The sequence below is a fragment of the Dermacentor albipictus genome, chromosome 10 (assembly GCF_038994185.2).
Source record: "Dermacentor albipictus isolate Rhodes 1998 colony chromosome 10, USDA_Dalb.pri_finalv2, whole genome shotgun sequence".
NCBI classification, from domain to species: Eukaryota; Metazoa; Arthropoda; class Arachnida; order Ixodida; family Ixodidae; genus Dermacentor; species Dermacentor albipictus.
The window spans coordinates 2,002,448-2,027,968 of NC_091830.1; the positions used below are offsets into that span (position 1 = coordinate 2,002,448).

At 44.9% G+C, this 25,521-nt stretch overlaps 2 protein-coding genes across 7 annotated transcripts in view; one reads left to right on the forward strand and one right to left on the reverse strand.

Annotated features, from left to right (window-relative positions):
* The window catches only part of LOC135911967 (alpha-(1,3)-fucosyltransferase 7-like), a 52,933-nt gene extending 38,562 nt beyond the window's left edge, over nt 1-14,371 (forward strand). Inside the window, exon 3 of the mRNA XM_070527799.1 lies at nt 12,864-14,371. Within this exon, the coding sequence (XP_070383900.1) occupies nt 12,864-14,058 (1,195 nt within the window). The 3' untranslated portion in view covers nt 14,059-14,371. The remainder of the gene's footprint in view (nt 1-12,863) is intronic.
* Nucleotides 1-25,521, reverse strand: part of LOC135911965 (isobutyryl-CoA dehydrogenase, mitochondrial-like) — a 573,736-nt gene that overhangs the window by 188,285 nt on the left and 359,930 nt on the right. The gene's annotated exons all lie outside the window — the stretch shown is intronic.

Genomic DNA, 25,521 nt, shown 5'->3' on the forward strand with positions numbered 1-25,521 from the left:
ATCAATTGCGGACCTGTTTGGCCGGAAGCCATTCATTTGCTCCGGGTAAACTTTTGTAGTTTCCAGGAACCAATTTAGTCGTTTGTGAACAATTGTTTCGAATAGCCTCCCTACGCAGCTAAGCAGAGATATAGGTCTGAAGGAGGCGTAATTTGTCGACTCCTTTCCTGGCTTCAATATAGGAATAACTTTCGCAAGCTTCCATTCCGTAGGAACCTCCCCAGTTATCCATGAGGCGTTGTAGTACTCCAGAAGGCGTCGCTGAGATGTGTGGCATAGATTTGCGAGCGCTTCGTAACTCCCACCGTCATGGCCACGTGATGATCGCTTGCTTACGTCGCCGATTGATGCTGTGAGCTCTTCGATTGTGAATGGTAATCCTAAGTCAGGAAAGGTCGCTCGAGGTGGACTAGGCTGATGATTTGCAATCTGCCGAGAAGGTTGTGCCCTGTTGGAAAGGAGCCTGCAGTACTGCTCTGCCAATTCTTTCAGGGATGCGCACTCATGTATTGAGAGGGCGATAAAAGGATAAAGCTGTTGCGGCTCTTTGCGAATGCCTCTGACGACTCGCCAGATTTTTCTCAGCGGTTGTCGTATGTCCTGTGTCCCACTAAAGTCCCTCCACCTTTTTCGGTTCCGTGTGGTGAAGTAACGTCGTATATGTCTTTGTGCCCGTCGACAAGTTCTGAGGTCTTCGATATTCTTAGTACGTAGAGCCTTCCTTACGGCACGCCTTCGAATGGCACATAACCTTTAGGATTCCTCGTCGTTAGTTGGTACATTACAATGCTTAGTGGCAGAGCGGGTGCTTTGTTTGAGGCAATTAGCTATTATCGGTATTAATTCTGCATTCGTAGTCGAGGCTGTGATCCCTTTGTCTACGGCTGCTGTGTAAGCTTCCCAGTCGACCGACTTCAGTTTCCCTTTTTTGGGCGACGTCCGAAAATGAAGGGCAGAGATTAGGATCGGGTAGTGATCATTACCGCGAGTCTTAAAATCTGTACACCATCCGAACATAGGGGCCACTTGACTTGATGCGAATGTGATGTCAAGCTAACAGTCTTCGGATTTTTCAGGTATGTTATGCTGCCATCGTTCAAGGGCTCTATATTGTATTTTGCAAGAAGTTTCACCAGCATAGCACCCCGAGCACATGTATGTGAACTACCCCAGGTCTCGTTATGTGCGCTAAAATCGCCACAAATAATATGGGGAGATTGAGTATTTGTCAACAAGTTTTCCAGTCTTGTTACGTTGAAAGGTGATCCTGGTTCCAAGGAGACGCCGATCAAGGTAAACACTTTGGATGTAATCACTGTGGTTGCGCAAATATATTCATTCTTGTCATGTGGTGCTACGCCAATCGCAGAGGCAGGCATGTAGCTGCGAAATCCAACGAGCAGTCGGCTAATTCCGTTTTGTCGCCTTGAATGATGAAAATAATAACCCTTTATTCCTAAGCTGCTCGTCGACGCGAGACTCGGAAATGACCATTAAAGGGAATCGGTACACTCGCCAAGATGCTTAAAGTCTGCTCACTTGAAGTGCAAGCCGCGAGCGTTCCACTGGAATATAGCATATGTGCGGAAGTGTTTGTTGGTGGACACCGCTTGTGAGACGATTCTTGGCGAAACCATCTTTGCTACTGCGAAGAATCACGGCGTTGCGCCGTGAAAGAAGACGACACCAGCGGTTCCAAAGCCAGGACGGCCTCTACCTCTGGGATGCTTTTAAACGATGGGCCGGCACGGAGAATAGCCTTGATTGCTGCAAACATCATGAGAATCAGCATACTTGATATCTCATTTACAGTGCTACCATCTAATGCTGCGTCCCCATGGTCGCAGCAGAAGAACAGGAAGAACCAAGCAGAACGCTCTGTTTCGCACGTGAATTGAATGGCTTGGTGTACACTGTTCAGCGCCGCCTGGAAAGCAACCAGGTTTGTGCGTCTCAAAATTACAAAAGTGTCATCCACGTACCAACAATACATTTTTACCCGAAAGGGTAATGAGTTCAGCACCTGTGTTTCGACGTGCTCCGTCACTTGGTTTGCCACGGTAACGAAAATAGGACTTCCCATAGGGCACCCTTCAATTTGATGATAAATCATGTTGGCGAAAGTGAAGTAGGTTTGATTCAAGCAAAACCGCAACAAAATTACGATCTCCTCTACCGACAAGGACGTACGGCTTTCTAAATTGCTATCTTTTCTCAAACGCGCATCTAACACATCAATGGCCAAACCAACAGGGCCGTTTGTAAGCAAAGAAATAACATCAAAAGACGCCATCACATCGTCACCATCAAGTTGCTGTGTACGGACGTCAGTTTGCAAAATAGTGAGAGTTTCTAACTGACCTGGGGTTGCCCTCAGTCAAGGGCTTCACATTCCAGCCAAGAACTGCGACAGGTTCTAAGTTGGTCACCGAACAAAAGACACGATAGGACGGAGAAGGCCACCCTCCATATGCACTCTGGGCAGCCTATAGATCGTTGGAGTAGCCCCGTCCGAAGAAAACAGTCGGCGGTACAACGTTTGATCCAGGCGTCATTTGTTTCGTAGTCCCCGTAATTAATCAACTAGCTGTCGCTTTGACTTTGCTGCCGTGTCACCATTCAGCTTCAGAAAGTGCAAGGGTTCGTTCAAGATGTGCATTTTCTGCGTCTGTATCCTTTTGTTGTTAATTTGTTATGTTAGGTCGGAGTAAAGCTATGTTCACACTACGGTCGTAACGCGCGTAACAGCTCGTTCGGCGTATCGGACGTAACGGCTGTAAATAAAGTTACGGCAGTTAAGCCGGCACCTTTGTTCACATTTACTGCTGCGTAAATTGCGGCTTTTGCAACAGGCCAATCAAATTTGGAGCTGCAGAATCGACGTCACCAGCGGTCCAATATGGCTCCTGTCAACATGCGAGCGCTCGCCGAGATCGAAGAAATTCACGCTCAAAACAAACTTATAGTCATGTATTCAATCGCACAAAGACGACGAAGGCGACGCAGAAGGGTTTGGGAGCGGCAAGTATTTCTCGACAGGGCCGTGGACGGCGATTTTCACAACCTTTTCGCCAAGCTCCGAGTTGGTGACGCTGTGATGTTTCATAACTTCATGCGCATGTCGCCCCAGCAGTTCCGCTTCCTTGAAAAACTAGTGAGACCACTCATCGAATTTTGGTGCACGCATCTGCGGCCATCGATTTCCTCGGCGGGTAAACCAGATGAACTGAATACAGTCTCGCAAGGCGCACTGCACACATTTTCACCAACACAGCCAACCTAATCGTGCGCACGGAATGGCGGAATGGCACTTCCCGCGCCCGGAGCTGTCTGCAGACGGGAGGACGGCAGTGTCGTCACCGGTTGTTGAAAACTGAAAGCTTATCGGTCATTGGCTGTGTCGCAACGGTCGTTATATCACAAGCCTGTTTCACATGATGCGATTTTCGTCGCACCGGAAGTGCGATTTCCGTCGTTTGCGATGAAAATCGCAGTCGCAGTGCCGACCCCCCGATTTTCGGCTGCGACCAACCGGTTGGTCGCACAGTCGCACCGTCGCACCGATCGCTGCGATTTTCCGTCGAAATTGCGCCGAGAGCTGTCAACGGAGCTATTTCGCCGGTTTGTTTTGGAATGTGGCGTCTCGCCCGACAAGTGCTATGCGCGGAGACGTGGATCGTCGAATTCGGTACGTACGCAAAGGGAGAATAAAAAACTTGTGCCGCAGATTGCACTCTCCGATTTCTATGCGTTTGTTGGCACGCTACACAGCAAATGAAGTGCATTTTCACGTTTGCTTCGTACGCCTTTGCGAGTTGTCAGTGCTAGCGAGAGATGTTCGATCCCCAGCAGACGACGAGGTCCCTACAATGTTTTGTTGAGTAGCATGGAAAAATCGCGCTTACTGAGCAGCTTGAATTATTTCAACCTCGGCAAGGGCAAATGACAAGACAGCAAAGTACCCGAAATTTCAACGTTTCGCTGAACGCGGTACCGTTCAGTTGCATTTTCTTGTCGGTTTTCAAGCATGAATTTCCCGATGCATCTTGAAAGCTCATCTTGCCTCTTATTAAATTTGACAGAGCAAAAGTGTAGGCTATCGTAATGAATTTGCTACGATAGCATTAAATCCGTGGCTCGAATAAAATATTACATGCACGTTAAGTTGCACCTCTTCTCTGGAGAATTTTTTTTTTCTTGCACAAAAACCAATAAACATCGACTATGTTGCGGACTTTGTATCCTTATTGCATCTGTATGAACACTTGCTCTGCAAGGTAATTAACTGTACAGCTAGTAGATTAAGTAAATACAGTAACAACGTACCCTCCTGCACAATTATGTAGAACTCGTGCAACAATGGGAAAAGCAGGCAAACGGCCTGTTCTTGTGGGGATAAAACAGTATAAAACGACGCGCTGAAGAAAAGTAAATCAAAACTGTGCAGTGAAGTCAGCCAGTACAAGCAGTCCTTGCACGTTCACAGCTGATCAAGTGTGCAGAAACATTCATGCCTTACATGTTTCTAGTAAGTTTCTAATAAGTTTGTGATCACATATATTAGTGTGTAAACCCATATAACGATATCCGCTGCGATTACTATCTTTATAAGTAATGAAATACCATGCTACTTGCAAGAACATATATCACCTGAGGATTTTAGAACAAATTTCTGCATTTCAACTACACACAATATGTGGTTTATTCAATAAAAGAACACAAACTGGGCTTTTTTGCAATGACAAACTTATTCCAAACTTTACTTACATACAGGCAAGAAAAAAAATTATAGACAGAAATATTGTTCACCTGCCACTGTGGCTATAGCATTCTGCTGCTAACACAAGGCGAGGGATTGATTTGCCAGCCATGGAAGTTGCATTTCGATGGGAGTCATAGGTGCTAAAAAAAGCTCTTGCACTTAGATTTAGTTCATCACATTTTATTGAACCCTTACACTTCAAAATGCTATTGCATGGGGGGCATGCTTATGAAAAATCTAACACCAATAGAAAGCAAAGCGCAGAATTGTAAAACAACCATCTTTCGTGATAATTCAAGTGTGTAAATATTCATTGCATCAATATGTATTGTTTAACAGCACTGCACAAGTAAGCATGATCAGGTATAGCAAGTACTCTGTCAAGAAGCTGGTTCTACAGATGTATAAATGTCAAGGCATGAATGCTCATACTACGTCGCACACATAGCACAAAGAAAACCTTTTTCAAGAGTTGTCCCTTCTGGCAGATATGAGTGGGCCATAAGCAGCAGAAACTTTATTGCAGGACATTGTGTAATACCGCTTATGAAAGAATGAACAGAGTGAAGAGGCTTTTAACAGCAGTACCTCATGCTGCTCTAATAAGAGGAACGATGAGCAAAAACATTTCTGGTTGAGCACTTAAACTAACTTTCTGAAAGACAGAAAATTCCAGGTGAGAGTTGGAGGTATGTTTAGCCCACACACACCAACAACACGGGCATACTACAAGAAACACTACAGCCTATGGTGTATTACAGTCTGTGGGAAAGCTATCTTATACAGAAATCAAGAATGATGCAACAAGCCCTCGACAACACTGCAGACTTTCTTGGCTAGTCTGGCCTCTCGCTTTCTGATAAGTCAGCCCATATCGACGTCAGAAAAAAAAAGAAAGACTAGAATCAAGAACTACCCCAGATTGCACATTGTGATCCACATAGCTGGACAAATATTCCCGCAAGTCAACATCCACAAATCCTCAGCTAGTGTAAGCCCATGACGGCAGAGCCAGCATGTGGGTGAAAGAATTATGCAATGCCTGGACGCAACTTCCACACCTGGTGAAAAGAATAATCTCGAAATAACGGGGGTGGGCGAGCGGATACTATAGAAAATCGCAGATGCTGTGCTTGTGTCCAAGGTATGGTACGGTATGAATTACCAGCAGCACACAAAAAAGACAACTCATCGAATACAGGCATCGGGTAGTAATAACAGCTCTTTCCAACTGTACCATGCTTGAAGACCTCTATGAGAAAGAGCTAACGAACAAGCACCTAGACAGAGTAGAGTTGCAGCCTGCAGCACAAATTCTTTGTCTCGAGAGCTCAGAACCTCATCCCAAGATACTATGCCAGCTAGCATATGAGATGCAAAGACGACTACCCCTCCCTTCAGAAACACAACCTCGGGAGTACCTGAACTTGAAACACAACAGGCCCATACCATAGAATATGGGGGCAAACAATTAGGCCAGGAGACTATATGCAACTGCCAAACACACAGAGGTGGTTGCTAGTCATGAAGATACAAGCAAACATAAGGCACATATAGTACACTGATCTGGCAATAGCAGTGTAACAGTAGTATGACACTACATAAAACTAAACCCCATATAAGTGAGTACCATTCCAGGTCATCCTACACCTAGAAAAGCTGAACGGAAAGCAATCTAAGCAGCACTTGTAATGCAGATTACACCCTGCACAACACCCTGCATGGATTCACCAGAAACTGTCTGGGCCTGCACATCACACAAGATTGTCAGGAAAATCAGGAGATTAACACGGGACTTGCCAGCACATGGCCAGAAATTAAATTACAGGATACATAGCCATGCAGATATTCCAGGACACAAGCGGGCTTATAAGCCTGACATAATAACTGAAAACTAGATGAGTTTGTGTGTATTCATTATTAACTAAAGTGCAACAGATAGACAACACACAAGAACGAAGCGCTCTGTGTGTTCACTTCGTTCCTGTCCATCGAATTTCTGTTGCAGTATAGTTATTGAATTCATAAGGCTGCACAGAAGAATGATACCTCTGCCCAAGGGCCCGATCTCGCATCCAAATCCACGCGTGTGCACACACACACACACACACACACACACACACACACACACACACACACACACACACACACACACACACACACACACACACACACACACACACACACACACACACACACACACACACACACACACACACACACACACACACACACACACACACACACACACACACACACACACACACACACACACACACACACACACACACAAATGTTACAAGAGTGCATAGCATGAAGCAGTATCAACAGGATGACACTAGATATGGATGAGGACTAACTTTCAACTGGGGTTCATTTGTAAAAATGTGGCGAGTTGTAAAAGGGCGATGAGCAAAATGAGAACAAGGTGAAAGCAGGAGCCAACGTTTCGACAAGTGGACTTGTCTTCTTCAAGGTCCACGTGTGGAAACGTTGGCTCCTACTTTCACCTTTTTCTCATGTTGCTCGCCGTCTTGAATTTCCATCTCCTGCCTTCCCCGAGTTTTCCCCAGAAAAAGAAAGACATCTTTGAAAGATAGATAAAAATTGGGGCTTGATGCAGCCAAACATAAATAAAAATGCTACAGAAAGAAAATAGAGAAAAATTCCAAGTGCACGAAAAAATAATTACAATTGCCAATCCTGCATGCCAGCACCTTTCAAGAAACACTGTTGTTATTCCAATAGACAGACTGACAGCTTGCTTATGCAATGCAAGCACGTTCTTCCAGTTCCATGCCATTGGGAAAAAAATGAGTTTCCTGGAAGGTAGCCACTTGCACACTTGGTGATCACTGTTTTTTTCCCCTGGACTTGTATATCCATATGTATTTTCCCGCTTTCCTGCTTTTATGCTTGGTTTCATCAAGCACTAGTCTTTATCAGGTTTTATTGCTGTACTACTTTGTGGTAACCTTTATAGATCACTGCATTTTCACAATAAACCTTTTAATTAGAAGTTAGCATATCCCATTCTTACTGCTTCACACTGTAAATTCTTGCTACATTGGCCAAATAAAAGATATTATAAGGTATCATGAGGGCCATTAAAGTGACTTGCTGCAGTCTTAAAAAAAAACGAATTGCCTGGCTGCAAATGGCACCAAAGAACACATAGGACAAACAAGAAAACCGTGATCATCTAACAATCAAAAGTTTAAATACACACAGAGTAAATGCTCGCTGACAAGCAATAGACTGAACATACACAAAAAGGAGAAGCAAAAATTCATGTGCATTTCCTGACGGGAAATGCATCCATTTCTAACGGAGGCCGTGATGACAAGACTAACCCAGCATTTTTAGATCTACAGCTTCTGTAATTTCTCTAGGCAGCCGATCTGCACAGAATGCTAGCTTCTTCCTCTACAATGCACGCTCAGATGTGGAGAGTGCATTGTAGAGGAAGAAGCTAGCATTCTGTGGAGATCGGCTGCCTAGAGAAATTATGGATGCTGTAGATGCAAATACACTGGGAGAATCTTGTGTCAGCATGGCCGCTGTTAAACTTTCAGAGATGGATGCGTTTCCTGTTGGGATCTGTATGGACACGCATCAGATCTTGCTTCTGCTTTTTGTGTAAATTCGATTTATTGCTTGTCGACCAGCATTTACTCGGCATGGTCAATAAACTTTCATTTGTTAGTACACCTCATGAGATTATCTTGGTATCTAGCAGAAAGGTGTTCATTCTTTTTAGAGTGAAGCTGTATATGCCTAGGCGAAACACTCATGGTCCGATCACAAGAACCCTAGCGTAGGGGTATGAGCCATTGTTTCGGGGGTTGTGAGCCATTGTTCGTCTTACATGAGGGACGGAGACATTTCTTGTTGGGTAGACATAGAAATGCTTATGCATTTGACACATAAACATTTATCTACGCATTATTGCAAGGAAGGGACACAGAGTGGGGCGGGGTTAAGACAAGATCATGATGTCATAATTATCTTTATTTATTTATTTATTTATTTATTGTCATACTCTCAAGGCCCGGAGGCATTACAGAGAGGAGTGGTGATTACTGCAAACAAATTCATTAACAATATTCTTGAAGTTGGTGGCTTCAGAAATGGCAGTGATGGAGGCAGGGAGGCGGTTCCAGTCATTCGTCGTTCTTGGTATAAAGGAATCAAAATAAACGTTGGTGCGACAAGTTGGAACTTCAACCTTAAAACGATGATCCGTGCGTGACGATATGTATGATGGCGGGGAGATTAGTTCATCCTTAAGTGTTTCGTTAGAGTAATAAATCTTGTGAAAAAGGCATAGGCGAAAGTAAGGCATAGGCGAAAGTATGCAGCGAAGGTGTAGAGGGCCATTGGCTACACCGATAGTGACGTCGTTTCTCTCTAGCAGCAGAGCGCGCGTGCAGAAGTCTCTCTCAGACTTCCCTATAGGTTCAAAAATGTGTCCCTATATTTAATTAAATGAAATGTGCAGCCCCGGTGTGTCACTTGGTAACTACAGTGCATAACTGAGTCATAAACATTATGACTAACGCATTACAAAACACAAATGCGTAACATAATTCAGAAAGACTTCGATGGACCACCTGGATTAACACAATGAACCGCTGCTCATCGCACTTTCAAAGATGGTGATCTTGCAAAGTGCAATGTGCGGCATTCCAAATAAGAGAGAGAGACAAAGAGGAGGAAAGACAGGGAGGTTAGCCAGTGTAAGTACTGGCTGGCTACCCTGTGCTGGGGAAAGGGGTAAAGGGAATAAAAGGAGAAAGAAGAAGAAGAGGAGAAAAAAAATTAAGGAAATTCACGCAGTACCGCGATACTACGCAATACAACAATGTGATAAACCCAAGCCAAATATGTGCATAACCTCATTAAGAAACACAGACAATACCAATAATATAGAAAGACTTGAATAAGCCATTGGAATTAACCCAGTGATAAAAACCGGGGCTGCACATTTCAGCTTCGCTGGTTTACCGTCTGTACAGGGTGCATGGGCAGTAACTTTTTCTGTTATTGTTTGTTAAGTATTGTATAATGTTGTGCCAGTAAAACACGTTGGGCTAGTTGGTGCAATGTAGTGGTACTGCTTTTTTTGCTGGCTTTTTCTTAATGTTGTGCCCTTCTTCCTTTTGTAACAACTTTTTTATTCCCCCTTGCATAATACTCCAACCTTGCAGCCTGCGAGGTATATAAATAAATAAGTACATAAGCACGTCATTCATTCATCTGCATACACCTCGCACCATTCCTTGCTCAACAAACGTCACTGTGTTGATGTCTCGCAGCGTGCATCTACATTAACTGCCGTTTGCGTTTTGGTATGGTTTGTGAACAGTGTAATGCATAAAGATTACATGACATTAAAGTTGTGACCTATGCGGTGCATAAGCAAACCTTGCAAAAGATGACAATTTGGATTGTTGAAAATAAGACAAATTGTATATATCGCAGTTACTTTAACAGCATTTAATTGACCACTTGACAAAAACTTCACTTCGCATAGATTCCAACACGTACACTGAATCTGCAGTTTTCTTTTTTGCTTATTAATGCAGTCGTTACTGCATGGCCACATTGTAGATTTGAAAACAAAGTGAAATAAATTTGTTTGTTGCAATATAACAATATGTGTAGATCACTGCGATTGTAACCCCAGAACTTAATTCAAACATGCACACTATAGGACGCAGACAAATGTTCAGGACAAATTTCAGAATGTTTGCATCCTGATACTTATGAAAGTGAACGGTTTCATTCCATGGCTGTCAATGAGAGGGAGAGAGAAAACTTAATTGTGTTCGTGGAACAAAAACGCATTGATAAGCTTAGACATATAGTCATTGCTTAACACTTTCGAAATGAATAATTATAGCTTGCTATCGACATTGAAGCAGCCATTCGACAGCAAGAAAAGGAATCAGTTTTTCCAGCTCTGAACATTGAATTGCAGGAAATGCAAGCTGGCATACAATTCTGCCAATATAATGTTTAGGAATCAATACCAAATTGGAATAAACATTGAGGCTTGCATTTGTACTTTCTCTGGCTGAGCAATCTAGTTTGAAATGACTCCCATAAGCATGTCGTAACAATGTTGATCTAATACAGGTTAAATGCATGACTAGCTTAAGAAATCTGGATGATTGCTATAAATTACAGTGAAGAAACTATAATATCTAATAACATTAATAACATAATAATAATATTTATTTCCACAAAATAGGCTAACCGTGAGAGGCGTGCGAGGCTGAGCAGAAAGCTGAAAAATTCTACGGCAAGTGCGCCTGCCGTGGGCCTACGATCCTGCATTATGAATAACGCGTATTGATATGGTCTTCTTGTTAGAAGTTCCGAGTATACTACCAGCGCGAGACACGGGACAACAAAGTGGACGAGAAGCGTGTCTTTTAGAATGCTACGTTACAACGTACAGGTTTCTACAAAAGTGACGGTAACTGCTCGAAACATTTGATGCGTGGGCTTTTGCGCCTTGAGAAATATTGAGAGGGGGCCCCCATATATATATTCGCTGCGCAAGCACGGCGATGGACGAACCAGGCTAGCGCTAAGGTTGAATTTCACTACACCATTTTCATTCCACGTCGTAATCACACAGATCGTTTGAGGCTTCGTTCAGGGGCACACGCGGGCGTTCGGGTTGGTGCTTCTTGTTGCGTTTGGCGTAAGAATATGGCTAGGAGCAGGCACCACATATGCGCAATGACAGGCAATATACACGCATCATTTCTCTAGATGCTGACGCCGAGCACGGGTAGCGCGAGGATCTTGTTGGGCTGACACGACGACTTCGTGGCAGCCGAATTCCGAATACTGCATATGCGGTGAGGGTAGCTATATGAACTTGTCGATAGGTCATCTTGCAGATTGTTGTAGCACAGGCAGAACGAAACGGTCATAGAAGGTAGATAAGACAACACACATCGCTGAACCACCTGCGAACAGCTGTTTACGTGCGCGATGTCGCACTGAGCTACAGAAACCGCCATCGCGCACCACAAGACAAATCTTAACTAACGTTTTTAAATGAGTAAACGTACATATTATTTGCTTATAATCAAGAGAAGTCAATAATATTATAGTGTAAACGTTTTATTCACTACAATGAAAGAATTATGCAGCGTGTGCCACGAAACCTGGCACTAAGCAACCCTGGGCGTCGCACCAGTCGCATTGTTGAAATCGCAATCGTGTGAAATGAGCCCTCTAAAAATCACATTGCGACGCGTGCGACAGCACCGATTTTCGTCGTTGCAGTCGCAGCATGTGAAACAGCCTACAGTCGTAAATGTTGCCGACCTTTTAACACTCTCACCCACGATTTTTGCGTGAATTGCGCACGTTGGTACCTTTACGTTCGTAGTCTGAACTAGACGCATACGCTTGTTGCGCTTCCGCTTACGCATGTTACGAAAAATCGGCGCCTTACGAACGTAGTCTGAACATAGCATGAAGCATTCTTCAATCGCGTACTGTTAAGCGAGCCAAAGGTAAATATGATATTAGGCATTACGATTATCTGTTAAATAAACAAACGTGCTTCGTTGGCATATCTTCGTGCTACCAGGGTGCTACCAACGCAGCTGACATTAGACGCAATTGTTTTCACCCCTCAAGAAATAGACGCGTCCATAGAAGAGATTGCCAAAGGCTTAGAAAATTGATTTGCAGCCCGGCTTCGCACTATTCATTTTGCATTAAACCCTTCGGATGGCCTAACGTCAATTTATTTGTCTCTACCAAATCAGACTGTGGTATGCTCGCCTAAAACGGCCCCTGGTCCTGACGCAGTCACAAATACAATGTTAAAAATATTGTTACAGTAATCACCTAACATTTCTTAGATCTGGTTATTAATTCAAATAAAAATGCGTGGATTTCGTTCCAATAGAAGTTTTCCAAAGTAATAATGCTGCTTAAGAAACAAGCGAACGGTATCCTTTCAATAACTTAGGTTCATTGCGCAAACGTATTAAAATAAGTTGAGAGGCTTCCTCACCTCCCTACGATTGCTTCTTCAAGTACGCTCATTTTCTCTCTCTCGTTGCAGCGCGCCATGCCGGCAAGCTGACGGGAACAGAGCCAGTCGGCGATCGTGCCTTAGTTCAAAGGTACAGTCCAGAGACGTACGCGACATGAGAAGAGCGAAGAGGTGCAAGAACTTTATCCTCAAGTCAGCGTTACCGTGTACTGTGTTGTGCACTGTGGTCTGTTTAGTGCTGTACACGCTTGACGCCTTCGGTCCACGTGATGTGACGTTTCTTGGTGGCAACATTACTAAACCGCACCGAACATATCGCGTTCTTATGTGGCACAGCTTTAGCCATGATTTTTTTGAACGCATTTTCGGGGACAATGCCATCGAGAAGTGCTCATTTCCATGCAAATTCGGCCAAGACCGAAATGACCTGTATAGAAGCGACGTCGTCGTTTTGCAGAGCTTTTCTAAGTCGTTCTGGGAAAGTCTCCCTCGCCGCCGTAGACCGGGCCAGGCTTGGGTGTTGTACGCCATGGAGCCTCCGCACAGACTGCCGGTGAAGGCTTCGAAGTTGGATACGCTAGGTATTAACTGGACGCTCTCTTATCGATTCGACGCTGACATCGTGCACAGACATAGCTTTAGGACGGTGCGTAGGCGAATCGTCGAGCGCGTATCAGCGCCGGACCCGAAAGCTAGACCCGTAGCGTGGATCGTGTCCAACTGCCGGAGCTTCAGCCGCCGCGAGAGCTATGTGCGGGAGCTGCAGAAGGTCGTCCCAGTGGACGTGTTTGGTCGCTGCGGGCGACACCGCTGCCGCGAGCAGCACTTCGGCTGCTACCGGGAAATCGCGGCCAACTACTCCTTCTATCTGGCCTTCGAGAACTCCGTCTGCAAGGACTACAGCACCGAGAAGCTCTTCCACCCGCTGATGAACTCCATGGTTCCCGTCGTGATGGGCGGCGCCAATTACTCCGCGGTCGCACCTCCGGGATCCTACATAAACTTCGCCCATTTCAGGACCGCTCGAGAATTGGGAGCTTATCTGCTGGAGCTGCAAGGAAATCCGCAGGAGTACAAGCGCTACTTCGAGTGGAAAAAGCACTACGCCATAGAGAGGCCTTCCTTCGGTTGCACCACATGCGAGCAGATTCACCGGCTCTTCAGACTTCCCGCGAGAGAAATCCGCCGCAGCCTGTACGAGTACCTCTGGAAAGAGGTGCGCTGCACCACGTGGCAGGGGCTGCTTAATAGGACCTGGTCGTAACGCAACCCAGCTTGTCAGGAGTGCGCTATCAAGACGCAACGCGCCAACGGCCTGTTTACCCCTCCACGTACTGTACAAGCTGTTACGCAAGCATACTGTATGCCCCAGCCAATGCGGCGCAAGCTATAACGAAAAAAAAAATTCGGCAGAACCCATCGCACGATGACTGCCGATGGTAATGCGTTAAGCATTGAAAAAGTATAGCGACACAACCTATTCCCACTGCAAAAACGAGGTATGTATGAGGCTGTACTTCAGTGGGACTCCTCTTTTACGCTCGTGACTTTTACGCTCGTGGGACTCCTCTTCTGCGTGCGTGCGTGCGTGCGTGCGTGCGTGCGTGCGTGCGCGCACGCACGCACGCACGCACGCACAGACAGACAGACGGTGTCCCAGCTGACTTGGACCAGGATTTTGGAAATGCCCGGGAGCTCTGGTGAAATCGTGGCGACTGCATAGTGGCCGTAGTCCTATGTACTTGCGGCCAGCATTTTTTTCATCACAGAGTATTACCTAATAAATTGCTTTTAATTGGTGGACTTTTTAATTGTTGCTTGAGTCACAAGCATGTCAATTGCAAAGTTGTGGGGCACATGAAGTGGCCTCCGAATCAAGCATTTATATTGTGCCGAAGTGGTCCTGGTTGTTTTTTCCAAGAACAAACAAAAGCCCACGAAATACGAAATGGATGCGCGCTCACGCGCTGCTGTTCGAGCGCCTGCAAGCAACCATTGAAAGATATACGGCTGCATTCTCTTATCGCCGCTTTCTACAAAGCTCTGCAACACTTATCAATGCTAGAATAGCAGCTTGGGCTTGTTGGTTTTCCATCCTGCTAGTAACAGCGCAAAATATAGACAAGGGACGAGACAAGAAGACACCACAAGCGCTGACTTTCAACAACGTTTATTCCGAAAGAAACACGGCTTTTTATAAACATTGCCCTCATGTGTCGCAGTCACGTGATCGCACATCATGTGAAACAAGCACTTTTTTCTTTTATGCACTCAAGATAGCGGTTGCACGTGCAAAAGCTCAAGTTCTTTTTTTGTCAGTAACAAGGACGGCGTGCTAACGCATTGATCACGAAGTCTGGTAATCTCGGCTGCCTCAATTATCTCCCGGACCAGCTGGTCATTGTGTTTCTTCAGCACTTTACAGCGTCTAAATTCTGCGGCGCAATCTTTTGAGGGGCAATCCCTGATATGTATGCCTAGATTCCTGTTAGCCTGCTCGACGCTAAGTTTATGTTCCTTCAGTCTCTCATTTGTGCATCTAGAAGTTTGCCCTATATACCTTTTTCCACATTTCAGAGGTATTGAATACACAACGGCTTCTGCGCACTCCACAAAACGATTCTGGTGATTAGTCGTGCACCCTTCCTGGTTTATCGGCTCTTCAGCATTGACGCGTCGGCAGAGGCTTTTTAGTTTTTTCGGGGCAGTAAGCACTACATTGACTCCAGCTTTTCGCCCAATCTTTTTCAGGCGGTGAGATAGGTTGTGCACGTATGGCAGGGCCACGGTCCGTCGTTTTTCTTTTGGCTTCTCGCTACCTGGCTCGCCATGGGCACGCTCGAGTTTTAGGTTCTTGCTCATTTTTTCCGCAACGGACACAAGAAGGTGCGACGGGTAACCAGCCCTAGTAAGCCGGTCAACCTGCCGACGAAAACTTTGTTCCATTGCGTGGATGCACGATTTTTTGAGCGCATTTGTTAGACAAAGGTTTGCAAAGGTTTGCGTGATCAATGCGTTAGCACGCCGTCCTTGTTACTGACAAAAAAAAAAAGAACTTGAGCTTTTGCACGTGCAACCGCTATCTTGAGTGCATAAAGGAAAAAAGTGCTTGTTTCACATGATGTGCGATCACGTGACTGCGACACATGAGGGCAATGTTTATAAAAAGCCGTGTTTCTTTCGGAATAAACGTTGTTGAAAGTCAGCGCTTGTGGTGTCTTCTTGTCTCGTCCCTTGTCTATATTTTGCGCTGTTACTAGCAGGACTTATCAATGCGTCAGCGACGTGTTCTCTCCCAGCACCATTCCCAGCATTAAACTTTCGGAACCACTATTGGGAACTTTTTTTTATGCGCCTCCATTGTCTGTGGTCTCAATACTGTTGTGCCGCCAAATCACCAATTCCCTTTTCCTAATCTCCAATGCCGACTTGTTTACCCTCCCTCTGCTATCCCTGAACCCAGGGGCTTTACTGCAGGAGCACATGGTTATTCTATATATATATATATATATATATATATATATATATATATATATATATATATATATATATATATATATATATATATATATATATATATATATATATATACTTTTCGAAGCGAGGTCAGGATGCTGTAGAGCCCGCAGTTCCTGCACACACACACATCATCATCATCATCCTGTTTTATGTCCACTGCAAGACGAAGGCTTCTCCCTGCGATCTCCATTTACCCCTGTCCTGCGCCAACCGATTCCAACTAGCTAGCGCCCGCAAATTTCCTAATTTCATCACTCCACCTAGTCTTCTGCCGTCCTCGATTGCGTTTTCCTTCTCTTGGTGTCCATTTTGTAAGAATAATAGTCCAGCACTTACCTAAACGGCGCATTGCATGACTTGCCCAGCTCCATTTTTTCGCCTATACCCATTTGCTCTCTGATCCAAACAACTCTCTTTCTGTCTCTTAACGTTATGCCTAGCAATCTTCGTTCCATCGTTCTTTGCGCGGTCCTTAACTTGTTCTCAAGCTTCTTTGTCAGTGTCCAAGTTTCTACCCATAGGTCAGCGCTGGTAAAATGCACTGATTGTACACCTTCCTTTTCAATGATAATGGTAAGCTCCCAATCAGGAGCTGCCAATGTCTGCCGTATGTGATCCAACCCATTTTATTCTTCTGTGAATTTCCTTCTCATGATCAGGGTTCCCTGTGATTAATTGGCCTTGGAAAACGTACTCCTTTACAGACTCTAGAGGCCGACTGGCAATCCTAAACTCTTCCTTTGTCCGGCTACTTATCATTATCTTTGTCCTCTGCATATCAACCTTCAGCCCCACTCTTACACTCTCTCTGTAAAGGTACTCAATCATTTGTTGTAACTCGTCCGCATTGTTGCTGAATAGAACAATGTCATCGGCAAACCAAAAGCACCTTAGAGATTCGCCGTCGATCTTTACTCCTAAGCCTTCCCAGTTCAATAGCTTCAATACTTCTTCTAAGCACGCAGTGAATAGCATTGGAGAGATTGTGTCTCCTTGTCTAACCCCTTTCTTTAGAGGTATCTTTCTACTTTTCTTGTGTAGACTAGAGGTGGCTGTGGAATCTCTGTAGATATTTTCCACGGTATTTACGTAAGCGGTCTGCACTCCTTGATTACGCAATGCGTGTATGACTGCTGGTATCTCTACTGAATGAAATGCTTTTTCGTAATCTATGAAAGCGATATAGAGAGGCTTATTGTACTCTGCGGATTTCTCGATAACCTGGTTAATGACATGGATGGGATCCATTGTAGAGTATCCCTTTCTGAAGCCAGCCTGTTCCCTTGGTTGACTAATGTCCAGTGTTGCCCTTATTCTACTCGATATTATATTGGTGAATATTTTATATAATACTGGGAGTACGCTATTGGACCTATAGCTTTTCAATTCTTTGTTTCCATTTTTGTGGATTAGTATAATGTTTGCACTCTTCCAGTTTTCTGGGACTTTTGCAGTCGATAGACACTTCGTATAGAGAGCCGCCAGTTTTTCTAGCATTATGTCTGCTCCACCTTTGATTAAATCGACGGTTATTCCAACCTCTCCTGCCGCTTTTCCCTGTTTCATGCCTTGCAAGGCCTTTCTGACCTCATCTCTAGTTATAGCAGGCGTTTCTGTATTAGCGGCGAAAATTAGGAGTGGCGCCCTCTCGCGTGTGACGTCACGGCCAGGACGCCACTCGCTCCGTCTCGCTCGGCGGCCGCGCGCGCTCGTTCCCTTCGTGTATGCTTGGGGCATGGGTGGCTCGAGCCGCACTTATTGAATGGTATGACGGCTTCTTTCTGCTGCCATGCCTGAACCACAGTTCCTTCTCCTAAAGCACGTGAGTGAATAAAATTTGGGGCTTGGATATCGCAAGCTATGTAGCGTTGAACGGGGCAACTGGTTTTACAATGCATATATGCGCCGTGTCTGTCCATAAATTTTGCGTAAAAAGAATGTCTGCAAATTCAATACGCGAAGTTGTGTACGATGCTTGGCTAAACACCTAACATTCCCTTAGAATTTAGCTATGAGAGACATTGAACTTTACATGAAAGAAAAATCTTGGTAATTGGCGTCAGCATGTTATCTGTGTTAGACATTGCCCAGCGAAGCTGTCATCATGATTCTTATTACTCTGGTGAGTTGTTCTAGCCAAATATGGCCATTTATGAATACGTAAACGAAAGAGTTAGACGCCCATTTTTTATGAAAAAGTTTGCTGCTAGTTTCACCCCTCTCTGAAACAGGCCTCCAAAAAACGAATCGCTCATGGCTGCTAACACGATGGCGCGTCATGTAGAGTATTTACATAGTTAATTCACAAATACCATAGTAGCAATCACCTGAGAGAAAAGTTTCTTTGTTAAGATGGAGAGCCAATCAATTGCAAGCTATGAAATGTTTCATAGTGGCCCTCAGTACCCTTTATCGACAATATGGCACACCCATCACGCAACGGTAGCAACCGACTGTCGGTATGGCGAGGCACGCTTTGTTCGTGAAACCCATCAGTTCACTGCAATTTCGAATTGAAACCATAAAGCATTTTTTTACAGCTCCAATTGGAATGGCTAAAATATTCTCGAGCTACTACAGCGCAGCTTAGAGTGCCCAGAAAAGCAAAATTCAAGCACTTTCTGTCTCACCATGTCTCGATCCAGTGTTGTTTAATTGTGCAAACGGAGAACTATTAGCTTCGTCGGTACATAAAAGAGAACCTCGCCCAACTGCAGGCAAAATAAAGTTTGCTCCAATCCAATCACAAACATTCATAAAGAAAACACCACAAGACTTACATATATATTCACTTGATTTTTGACCCTCCACAGGGGAATTATATCTTCAATATGTCGCATACTACTAATGATTGACGCTTCGACTTCTTTCTGGCTGCAGCATGCGGTCCAACAGGCATATTTCACTAAAACATTTAGGCCGAGTAGCCTGTGTCAGTTCGCCAAACAAATTCGTCATGTATATTCCTCAAGCAACAAGCACCAGTAGATTTCTCAAGTGAGTTGAACGTGTAGCACAGAAAAGGGAATATATATTGGTACATTCCATATTATATTCTGTAAATAGACGTAAGCCTTCATTAGCTTTACTTCAAATTGCCGCCGCTTAATATAAACACGTGAAGAACCGCCTAATTTTCAGAAGCAGTCAAAGAAGCAAGTTGTACTTGTAGAACGTAACTGCAGTATTAGTAAAGTCCTCGTGTTACCGCCGAGCATTTCTGTGGAGAAACGCAAAAATTAGATATTACACAATGAACTACTCGTCGTGAGCAAACCAGTTTTAGCGGATTGTAACTGTTGTAGAAGTCATATATACACAGCGTCTGTGATATACTTGTTGCACCGCGGCAGGTATGGTATCATAACTGGATTCTTATTTTCTATATTTTTGCGGTTATCGATTGAAAAACCCGCAATGGGCTGGTCTGCACTCCTTCGGCTGGCACTGTAGCGTTGCCTTCGAGAGCTGCATTGTCGTCAAAGAAATAAGCTCTTTGAATAAATTTTCGCAACTGAAGACGTCGTAAAAATATATTTGAGACGACCGCCATACGTATACAAGCAAAGAGAACGAGGGCGCGCAAGCGATAACACCGCCGAAAGCGCCCGGACACCGCCCGAACTATAGCAGACGACAGGCGCGAGTCCTTGCCCTGACGTCACGCGAGCGGTGCTCGCAGCGCGCCTGTAGTTCGTTCTCGGGACTAATACTGTTCATTATTTTTTCTAATAGAGTGCTCCTGAGTCCTCTGGGACTCAGGAGTTGAGTTATGGTTTCGAATGCCCCTTATTTTCGCCTGCACACACACACACACACACACACACACACACACACACACACACACACACACACACACACACACACACACACACACACACACACACACACACACACACACACACACACGCACGCACGCACGCACGCACGCACGCACACACGCACACACATATAACGTCCAAAAAAGGAAACGAACGTTATGGCATACATTTTTACTGATGTTTTGGCCGGAGGACAGGGCTTTGTCGGAGTGAATTTCACTCCGACGAAGGCCTGCCCTCCGGCCGAAACGTTAGTAAAAAAGTATGCCATAACGTTCGACTTTTTTTTAATGTTATACCTTCGGATCTGGCGCTAAACCCTTCGTCTTGTATGCTTACATCTGCATATATATTATGAGCATTATTCATACACTTCATATTCTGATCTGTACATAAGCCCCGTTTACATGAATGCGACAGTGGCGCACCGCATTTCCAAGCGCATTTGGGAAAGGCGACGTGACGCCGTTTACATGTAGCGCATTAACTCTCGCTAGAGTTACTGTATATGCTACCACAGGTAGCCTACCTGCGGTAGCATATACAGTAACTCTACCCAGTGGCGTAGCAACAGGGGGGGCCGGGGGGCCGTGGGCCCCGGGTGCAAGGAGCCAGTGAGGGGGGGGGGGGTGTCATATACGTCTGAAGACACCCCTGTTTCCGCCGGCTACGCCCGGGGAGGGGGGTGACAGCAGCCCTATGGGCCCCGGGTGCCAGCCGACCTAGCTACGCCACTGACTCTACCTATTGGCGTGCGTCGCGTACGTGTAGCTAAAAGCGTTTCAGTTGGCGTGCACCTAAGGTACGTAGGCTTTTCACGTTTGCGTACGTGAAGCCTCTACGTACGTGTAACTAAAACTGTCTAATAAACGTGAAACATTTCTCTGCTTTAGAAACTCTTAACACGAGCTGTTTACAGTACTGCGATATCTGTTTTTGGTGCAGAGTTACGGATTGGTAAGCTTCACGAGCTTCTCTTTTTCTGAAACTTATCACCTTTTGATTATTTTTGTGAAACATTTGCTCAAAACATTATTTTCTGGTGTTTGGAAGCATTTCACTTGCTCTCTAAACTACAACAAATTTCTTTGAAATTAGCCCAGCGCTTGGCTCATGAAAGCATTTCTGCAATTCATGAGAGCATTTATGAAAGCATATTTAGCGCCAGCAAACAAGGACGTAGGGGAGACGCATTGTGGGAGCGCATTGGGTTGTCGTCTCCCTTACGTCCTTCTTTGCTGGCGCTAAATATGCTTTCAATTTACCAACACGCCCAACAAATGGCAAAGCATTTATGAGTACTAAACGCACCGAGTGCAGGGTAATGTGGGAGGTTGACTTTTGTAGACACCCCGCAGTGAAAAACCTTCGGGAATGGTTGGCTTTAGAGGGCTGCGTGACGTCATGTTCCCTCATAATTTCATTCCTTCCTCCATTTTCCCCAGTGTCAAAGGGTGCATTTTCAGCGCGAAAAAAAAAAAGCGTCCTGCGGAAGCAGTCTTGCGTTCGCCTAGCTCCAAAAGTCGGTGCAGAATACGAACCGCCGAATTTGCTTTATTACGAAATCGAACGGCAAAAATTGTGCGATTGAAAAAAAAAACGTTGAATGTATCTCACGCGTAAAAGGAAATAAAATAAAACGGCACGTTTCAGGTATCTTTCTGTGTAGCATTTGTTTGAAACGTCTCTACAATGCTTAGTGTAGATTACAAAAGATATGCTGGGTCTGATGGCACCTTCGTTTCCTCAATGCCGAAAAGAGTTTCTCGCAGCTATTCGTTGAGCGCTTTAGCGAAGCTCTTGAAATTAGACGCCAAGCCTCAGGGCAGCAGCGCCTAAATATTATAGAGGCGGCTTGGAAAAATAGCTAATTGCGCAGAGTACTTTCGTTGTCCTCAGAAACTGCTGCAGAATGACAATGCAGACGTCGAAAAAAAAAAGACGAAATAGAGAAGTTGATACGGGTTGTCAGAGGAAGCGTTAAGCTAACGATGTCTGGTGGCAGGTGCTAGTAAATGCGCAAGTTAGGTCTATTTTAATATTGCCGCAGCCCCTAGAGTGCAGCTATATTGAGCACCATGTCGAAATTTATTAAGATGTAAATAGCGAGCACAGTACAGGGCGCAATTCACTTGTGTACCTTCTATCTGCGTCTCAATAAATTTTTGTCTCAGCATGTTGTATAGTCATTTCAGAGATTCTTAGTGCATTCCTGACCAATATTAAAAACACGAAACTTTCTTTGCCTACACCATACAGTAAAGAGAGTTACAGACATCGCATTTGGCTTTACTTTGTCTAGTTAGCTACTTCAGCAAAGCTTCAATTCACATAGATCGCAACATTCACATTGGATCTGCATAATCTTTAACAGCATCGAACTTCTAGTGCCCTCAAATGAATCACATTAATGCGTGAATAAGTCTAACCTGTCTCGTATAACGATTCGAGACCTAGGAGCAATCTCCAGCTCCCTTCATTCATAAGTGACGCGAAGCGAAAGGGAGGTTTACGCTCGACAAACTCCCTCGCCCACTGGAGAGTTAACATCCGGCCTTCGGCGTAAACGCTGTATATCACTGGCACGTAAACGCAGTTCGCGTTCCCGTCTCCCTGCGGTGAATACCGCTCTTTTTAGCCGCCTCGGGGAGGAAACCGTTTGGTGCCCTGAAAGTGTAAACACACTTCGCCCAGGCTGTTCTCGGGCAGGCTTTGTTTTCTCACTGGTTCACTTACGTTCTTCATCGCGGAGTGTGTCCGGACGCACGGTTATAAATACTCAGCTTCGAGGCTAAGGTCACCCATGCGGACTGCTCTGTGCGCATCGCTTATGCTTTGCGCTGCATGGTCTGCAACATTCCTACACTGAGGAGGCTCAACCTGCACAAATTCGTCGCTACGAGGCCACCTTCGCCTAGCACAGGAGAGAGTGTCCATGCGTAGTCGCGACAGGTGGGGCAGGGGGCAGGAATCCAGCGGCCTTCATACTGACACCTCAGAAGGCTCACATTATGGTCTATGTAAATGAAGAAAAAACTCTTATATATTCACGGATATGGTCTTATGCAAGACCCCCTTCGATGAAAGCTCATGGAGGAACAAGGGGCCGAAACAAGGAAAGACAGTAGGAGAAAACTTCCTTATATTTCGCGAACCAGTAATTCACAGGAACCATTCGTTAGCGCGCTTAAAACTAAGCCATATCTAAACCTTTTCACATGCTCTCTTATAAAGTAGTGTACAAACGGACGTCTTGCTTTCACCCGGCATAATTGTCAAGGCAGCTATCCTTACCACACATCCAGTTGTTGGTACACATTCAGAACAATGTACATAGAAATTGTATTACAAATGTCACTAGCGGTGAAGCATGTTTAATTACGTCTCGATTTGTTTCGAAGTCACTGTCGTTAGGCTGTGGTTCGAGGACAAACATTATTTACATAATATTTGTGGAGGACACTCACCCAAAAAGGTAGGCGCTTCAGCTACATTCAAATAAAGCTATCAGTTGAGCCAGTCTTCAAGTTCACATCTCACATCTCTTTGTCAGTCTCCAAGTCTTTGCCCTATATGCTGGCACCGGTAAAATGCACTGTTTGTATACTTTCCTTTTCAATGATAACGGTAAGCTTTCACTCAGGAGCTCACGATGTCTGCCGTATGCGATCCAACCCATTTTTATTCTCCTGTGAATTTCCTTCTCATAGTCAGGGTTCCCTGTGGGAAGTTGACCTCCGTAAACGCACTTCTTCACAGACTCTACAGGCTGACTTGCGATCCTGAATGCTTGTTCCCATGCCCGGTTATTCATCATTATCTTTGTCTTCTGCATATTATTCTTCAACCCCACTCTTACACTATCACTGTTAAGGTCTTCAATCATTTGTTGTAACTCGTCTGCAGTGTTGCTGAACAGAATAATGTCATCAGCAAACTGAAGGTTGCCGAGGCATTCGCCATCGATCTTTACTCCTAAACTTTCCAGGTTTAATAGCTTGAATACTTCTTCCAAGCACGCAGTGAATAGAATTGGAGAGATTGTGTCTCCTTGTCAGACCCCTTTATAGGTATCTTCCTACTTTTCTTGTGTAGAATTAACGTGGCTGTGCAATCTCTGTAGATATTTTCCAGGGTGTTTACGCAAGCTGTCTCTACTCCTTGATTAAGCAATGCCTCTATGACTGCTGCTATTTCTACTGAATCAAATGCTTTTTCATAATCTATGAAAGTCATAAAGAGGGGCTTATTGTAATCTGCGGAGTTCTCGATAACCTGGTTAATGACATGGGCGTGAAACATTGTACAGTATCCCTTCCGGAAGCCAGCTTGTTCCCTTGGTTGACTAAACTCCTATGCTGCCCTTATCCTATTGGAGATTATTTTCGTAAATATTTTATATAATGCTGGGAGTATGCTTATGGGCCTATAATTTTTCAGTTCTTTAACGTCTCCCTTTTTGTGGAAGGAATGAGTAGGCTTTCGTAAAAGCCACCCCTAATTAAAAGCGGCACAGTGAGTTTGCATTACGGCGGGACAAGTGCGATGGAATTTGAAGCTTAAATGCTGGATCAAGCCGGCGGAGACGACAATTCGAGACAATCGGGGAGTCCCACGAAGTTTCAATCTGGGTTTGAGGAAGTAAACGAAGACTCTTGGAAGTGTCTGTCCTTGAAAAAGGTATGGGAACTGTCTGGGGTTCTTTATGGGCTGACCAGGCGGCATCACCAGCAAGGTCATTACCGATGATGCCAAAATGCCCCGGCAGCCAGTGGAACATGATGTCATGTCATTCCGTGAAGGCTTGATGGAGAACTTCTTTAGTCTCAAACGCTAGTTGTTCATAGGCCTTGCGTCGTAAGGCTGTTTGCAGACTCTGAAGGGCTGGCTGCCTTGGAGTCACGAAAACGACCTACTTTCGAGGTTTTGCTTGTGCGATGTGATTAACAGCAGTACGTAGGAGTGCAAGTCCTGCTGCCGTGAAGGTTGTTATGTGGCACACTTCGAACTTCATTGACTGGAACTTGTAAGGCCGCGATGAGAATGGTACTTGCGGCGCTGGTGTCTCAGACAGATCGATCGGTGTAGAGGTGCGTTTTTTGATCATATGCCTCGTTTAGTAATGACGACGTCATATGTCGTAGAGCCACTGTTGAATGACGGGTATTGGTAATTACCTGAATTGTGAGGCTTATTTGTGACTGCCATATATACCACATATGTAACAGTGGTCTTGGTGTTAGTGTGAAGCCTGACGGAAGGAGGCATTGATGTGTCGCAACAAGTTTTGAAAATGTGGCTTGAGGTCTTTGTAACTGAGTAATACTTGTTGGGGGGCTAGTTGGTGCATGTTTCCAGAAGAGGGTTATAGCGCCGAAAAAACACAA